General features: G+C 34.5%; 1 protein-coding gene across 1 annotated transcript; it reads left to right on the top strand.

Moving 5' to 3' along the window:
• The first annotated feature begins 5,406 nt into the window (after positions 1-5,406).
• Positions 5,407-6,270, top strand: LOC140745137 (acyl-CoA Delta(11) desaturase-like). The gene is made up of 2 exons (XM_073076909.1): positions 5,407-5,726; positions 5,835-6,270. The coding sequence occupies exons 1-2, from the start codon at positions 5,407-5,409 to the stop codon at positions 6,268-6,270; spliced, it is 756 nt and encodes a 251-aa protein (XP_072933010.1).
• The last annotated feature ends 630 nt before the right edge of the window (positions 6,271-6,900 follow it).

Below are 6,900 nucleotides of genomic sequence, written 5' to 3'. Positions count from 1 at the left end.
TAGCAACCACTATGAAAAACTATCATTGGACTTAATGAAGCATCTGAGTCACTGTTTTTTTAGATAAACCCTTAAGACGGCTATAAAAGGGTGTATGCATCATGCCTTTCTGTTTACACATCTGTTTCAGCATCGTTAGCAACTCAACAATCAACCCCATTAGGGTGCTATAAGTAAAGAAAGTTTCTTTAAAAACCGTTATTGAAGTTACTTCCTTTGGCGTGTCTGGAAAAAGAACAGAGTGCAGAGAAGTTTAGTGTAGGGCGAAATTCCACGGGCCGTAGTAACATATTTTTTTAACATGGCAATGTATTGCGCGTGCTGAAGTGCAGAACAGCGGTTTTTTAGGGTTCCGTACCTAATGGATGACTTCGCTGTCTGTCCGTCTGTCCGTCTGTCACAGGGCTCTATCTCTGGAACCGTAAAATAGATAGACATGTGAAATTTTTACAGAGGTTGCATAACGGTGACTGCTATAACAACAAATGCTAAAAATAAAAAAAAAGTAGAAAACAAAAAGGGGACCCCATACAACAAACTGCTATTCGTTATTTTTCCAACTAACTTTTGAATCGTTAGAGGTAGACAGTTCAAATTTTCATAATGTGTGTACTTTAATGGCTGTTGCAATATTAAATACTAGAAATTAAAAAAAATGAAAATTTTGGTTGTACTGAACCCTCCAGGTGCGGGTTTGACTTGCACTTGGCCAATTATTAGTAACGCACAGACCCGCGGGCCCCAAGGGAAAGTCGCGGACCACACACCACCCGTGGGTGTCGGGTTGCCAACCGCTGGTGTTGAATATTAGCTTCCAGAAATTTGATAAAGTATTTATTGATGCATATGTACATAGGATGTTTATGAAATTCTACTAAGGAGGTAAAGGAAGTGTTATATGTATGTATACGGGAATCTTTTAGGTTCGAACTTTGAAACGTGAAATTTCAGATAACGTCTATTCAGACAAATGCACGACCACGTGGACGGGTGCAAATTTTATATATGATAATGCGTAAGTTTATTCAAATTGGCCTACATTTTGGTATACTGATTAGATACTCGTACGTCGCAACTGCTTTGGACACACTATGTGCCAACATTTTGTCCTGCCGTGGGGTATGGTTGTGGCTATGCGTGGATTAGAGATGGTGATGTGATAGATACATAGATCTTGGATAAAAAATTTGAGCTAGAACAGGGCTACAGTATCCCCTGCCTGTCGTACGAGACTAAAGGGGGACTTCTGGAGTTGCGGGTGGTAAGAATGAGAGCTCTAATCGCCCAGTCAGAGATCCTGGAAAGAACCACTGTATGTAAGGCCCCATAGATGAACGGTTCCTATGGAATAGTGTAAATAATAAATATTATATCCTACATGAAACTTATATTTTAAATAAAGTTTCATTACAGTCCACTAATTAGAGTTTTAGTGTATGTTTCTGAAGAAAGCTTGACCAATTTAGGTACACAGTGACGAAAAAAAAAAAAAGTGTGTGTGTGTCAGCTACGACGCACGATTGGAGTTTACTCCTTACGAACGATAATTATGATATATATCGAATAGAAAAAAAGGGTAAATGAACGCATCTGCTAAAATGATAAGAGAAACAAACATATATCTGTAATTATTCGGATTATTTATATTACTTCAATAATGCGTATTACATAAAGTATGTTACAAAATAATATAAATAATAATAATAATAAAAACATTAAAACTTGATGGTTAGGTTGCTGTTTATGTACGTTGTATATAGATGTATACAATAGATGCTACTATATGCATTTATTATACAGCATGCATACCCTGTACTCGGCAGCAGTATACAAGTTGTGGCAGAACTTCGTAATACGCAGGCGCGCAACACACACGTACAAACATACGCACACTTCAACTCTCAGACTGGAGGTAGTGAACTATACAGTGAGACTACGAAGTATCGCGCAAAGAGGAGACCCCGAGAATGAGATACGCTGTGTAATGTATTCCATCTCATTCTTTTACACGTTCAATCCTACAGATATATATGTTTGTCTCTTTCTACGTTACGCCTCAACTTTTCGTGTTACACTTGATTTTACTCCTCATAAAATTTCCGTACCGGGCCTTATAACTCAAATCGTTTCTTAAGGAGTAAACTCCAAAAAAGCTTTTATTAATTAAATATTAATGCTACTTTATTGTTAAAATTGTTAAAGGTACAAATTTACGATTACAGTTGTTTGTATGTCATATCACATTTTTTTACGCGGGCGAAGCCGCGGGTTCTGCTAGTTATTTTATAATTATTTCAGAAACACATACGTACGAGTTATCATTACTTATTTGATTATGTCACTTCACCTAATATGCCTACCCGTATCTACGTATATCGAATAAAAAATCTGTATAAATCACATCTATATTCCGATTACGGCAATTCATTTGTTTTCATTATTGTAACACAAAAAAAAAATCATTTGAATTTATAAATATTAATAAATGACGTCTCATTAATATTATTTATTAATGTATTAAAAGATAGCATTAAACGAAAACGCATTTTGAAAGTTCTTTTACTTGCGATTTTTTCCCGCACTAATTAATTTTACTGTAATTATAATTATATTAATTAAAATTACTATAATAATATTATTGTATTCTCGCGTGAGTCTGTAGCCGGCTTTAAATTATTTTAAAATGTTGTATTTTTTTACTTTTATTGTAGTGTACAATAAAGAGTTTTGTATTGTAATGTATTCCGCTCCGCGCATCCGCGTATATCCGCGCATTTTATACTCGTAGTTCGTAATTCATCTGCAAAACTTACGTAACATTTCTTCAGGATAAGAAGGACAGAAGACAAAAGTCGGGACAGAAGAGTAAGATTGAAAGGAAGAGTCTGTCTTGGTCTCCGTTTCACTTTTCTAAGAACGAAGATTACAGATTCTATTACTGCCGGGAGTCCTCCCCACTCCTCCCCCCAAGGGCACCTACAGTGAGGTGCAGACCTCTCAAAGACATAAAGGCAGGGTCGAACCTAGGCTCCCTATCAGATAATTAAATTAAATAATTTTCTAAACAACCTGGTTTTATTACCGAATTTTATAACAATAAGCTTAATCTAGTAGTTGTGAACATTCAATTTATTTATGACACTAATAAAACCAAGCTTTTTTGTACAGAACCATCCACTATAATAAAATGTAAATACCTCCAACAGTTTACTAATTCACACACATATAAAAGAACGTAATATAATTATAATAATAGTTTAAATAAGACACCGAACAAGGAAAGCAAAGTCTAATTCGAGGGGATCTGAAATTGGCACCAAAGTACGAGGTATATAGACAACGGCTTCTTCAAACTATTCACGAGCTCATTTTTAATTAATAATCTAACCACATACATTTTTATTACCTAAACACATTACCGAGAAGGTTGTATTTTGTGTATATATTTTTATATCCAGTTAGTTTTGGTTTAGTAGCTTCCCCCAACCGATACAATACATTTGACCGTGTACGTTACGTGAATATTATGGTAGAATATTTATTTTTACCCGACTGCCAAGGAAGGGTTATGTTTTTCGCGCGTATCTTGCATGTTTGTCTTTCTTTATATCCTCGAATTTAACATATGGCTAGATGAATTTTGATAGTTAAGGTGTCATCATATTCATCTCTAATACCCAAGTGTCGTTAGATAGGTGTTAGAAAAAAAATATAGCCGATTTTTGGCGCGAAATAGTTACACATTTCAAAAAAAGGTAATCGAACCTATCGATGAAGATGACCTGTCGATGACTAGGGTATCAAATGAAAGGAAATTAAACGGATATTACAAAAATAAATATATGTATATACTCAGCGGCACGGAAAGTGGCCCAAACAAAAACAGAGCCACAACAACAAGCTAACAAGCTTTTTTACTGTTGCATGTCAATTTTTCACGTGGACATTTGTTATTACGTTTGTTTTTATTATTATGCATAGATTAGTAAAGATTACTCACTCCTAACAAGAAAATGTACCCCGTTTTGAGAATTAAAATAGTTGCGTAAAAAAGTTTTGCCACTTCTCCGTGCTAAAATGTCCCTAAAATATTTGAAATTATTATTATAAATTGTATATTTATTATAAATTACGCAGTATTAGTTATTTATTCGTAAATTTTTTTCTAAAAATGTTTTTATTTGTCAAGAATTAAAAAAAAAACTTACTATAATAAGCCATTTGCGGCTTCATTCAATTTCAAGGCGGCGAAGTATCTTTACTAATCTATGTTATTATGAGAGGATACCGAGAAATGTTAGTTTATTTCACTTTTATGACTTTTGACCCCTTTTTCTGTGCTAGAATGCAAAATATATTGTTGAGTTAAAATTCAATATTTAAATCTACATGATATTAAATGCTATTTTATTGTTTTTAAATTAATCTGTAAAATTATTACTATAAAATTTTGTATTTGGCTTTATACCCTACTGTATCAAAATAAAATAAATTAAAAGGAGATTACAAAAATATGTTTTACATAGATATATATTTATACAAAACATCGAGATGACTGTCTGATGAAATAGGTAAGTTACTGTGCCATAGAACAACGTACAACGGAAACCGCTGGACTGTAGAGTGCTGAAATTTTACACATAAGTTTTTTTATATAGCGTAAAATGAGCACTACGGGTATAAAATAGGAATTGACAGATTGTTTGAACATCTTTTGATTTTGAAGCAAGTACGTATTATGAAACGTTGTATTTGGCTTTCTGGAAAAAAACGCTTATTTCACCGTATTAATTTTTTATTAAATTACCTTTCCATTCTTGGTTATTTTGATTTAGTACAAATTATATTTTTTTGTTTAGTTTATTTTAAGTCTAAAGATAATTAAGTTTCTGCTAAAAAACTAGTACACATTTTCGTCTGGGATAAAGAAATATAAATATTTGAAATTCAGATTGCAGAATCAGAGTTAACTGCAGCGTCTGTGAAACTTCTTCATTATATTCGTATATTTTTAATATTTTTTTGTTTCCAGATATCTGCTAGTGAAACAAATCTCTATAACTGAAATGGACGAATTGGATGAGACAAAAGATGGTCATGAAGTAAACGAATTGACACTGAACCCTAGTGCGGGAAATAGGAAATACAAAATAATTTATCAAAATGCGATGTCAATAACATACGTCCACATTTCAGCAATATACGGTTTATATCTCAGTTTTACCTCAGCGCGATGGGAAACAATAATTTTAAGTAAGTAAAATTCGTAAATTTATTTCGTCAGAAATCAACTGATTCCCAAAATAAGATTTTCAAAGTGAAATTAATAAAAAAATGGACTCAGTAGCCCCAAAGGAGTTAAGACAATAATTTATACAGCATTTTGCAGACTTCGTTTTTTATATAATGGCGGCATTAGGAGTGACAGCAGGAGCACATAGACTATGGTCACATCGGACATACAAGGCAAAAATGCCGCTACAGATCATCTTGATGTTATTTAATTGCGTTGCTTGCCAGAGGACGGTAGTGAAATGGGCAAGGGACCACAGATTGCATCACAAATATAGCGACACCGATGCTGATCCCCATAACGCAGCACGAGGATTATTTTTTTCACACGTTGGTTGGATGTTGGTGAAAAAACATCCTGAAGCTATAGAAAAAGGGAAACTAATAGACGCATCTGACTTAACCAGTAATCCAGTATTGATGTTTCAAGAAAAGTAAGTTCGAAAAGATTTTTTTCTTCTAAAGCCTCTTCAACTGTGTTATTCAGATGCTCAGAGTGTATTTTTTATTTGAAAATTCCTATATTGTATTTTCGGTTTCAGGTACGCTGTCTACCTCTTCGGAAGTATATGCTTTTTGGTGCCAACATTAGTACCAATTATCTTTTGGGATGAATCGTTATTAAATTCTTGGCACGTTACCTTATTCCGTTACGCCTTCAGTCTCAATGTTGCGTTCTTAGTTAACAGTGCGGCGCACCGTTGGGGCTATAAGCCATACGATAGTCGTATCATGCCCTCTCAGAGTATTTTTATATCAATATTAACTCTGGGTGAAGCCTTCCACAACTATCATCACGTATTTCCCTGGGATTATAGAACTGCTGAGCTCGGTAACGACAAAATTAACTTTTCGACAAAGTTTATTGACTTTTTTGCGTGGATTGGGTGGGCTTACGATTTAAAAACAGCTCCAAATCATATGATCAAAACTAGGATCCAAAGAACGGGAGACGGTACGAATCTCTGGGGAATGTAATACTGGTGGCTGATTTTAATATTTTTATAGCACTCTGTGGTGTTAGATTTGTCTTTATCACAAGAGCAGAATAATTACTAAATTTTCTAAATTTCAATGGTTTTGGTTGTGTCACATTTTTATTGTTTTTTTAGTTCATAATTTTTAGTTTCAATCATTTATAAGTTTCAAAATAATTATCATATTTTTTCATATTTCTTCACAAGTATAAGCGGGTTTATGTCACACGAGCTATAAAATAGTATACGATACTTGTTACAAAAGTAGCCTATTATCTGCACGGCGTTTAGCACCCTCGCTGCGCTCGGGCGCTAACTTCACTCCGTGCAAAAATAGGCTACTTTGGCCACGCGTATCGTAATGTACTATTGGCTCATAAAGATTGATGCTATTACGAGTGTCATGCATTGCCCTTAACCTAGATTGTTAAACATTCAACTAGTACGAAACGATCAGGAAGCCTTTAGCGGACTAAGGGTGGGGGGCGGAAGGGTCGGTCTGCTCCAGGCACTGGGAGGCCCCAAAACACAGTCGCTAACTAGCTAAAAAAAAGATCGTTAGAACCAGACAAAATGTGTATAAATCAACGAAAAAAAAGGGTGTGTGTGTCAGCTACGACGCACGATTGGA

The sequence above is a fragment of the Epargyreus clarus genome, unplaced genomic scaffold (assembly GCF_041222505.1).
Source record: "Epargyreus clarus isolate Ecla_fem2 unplaced genomic scaffold, WU_Ecla_fem_2.2 ptg000009l, whole genome shotgun sequence".
Classification (NCBI taxonomy): Eukaryota; Metazoa; Arthropoda; class Insecta; order Lepidoptera; family Hesperiidae; genus Epargyreus; species Epargyreus clarus.
Note: the sequence above shows the minus strand (reverse complement) of the source record. Positions and strands in the feature narration are given on the sequence as shown.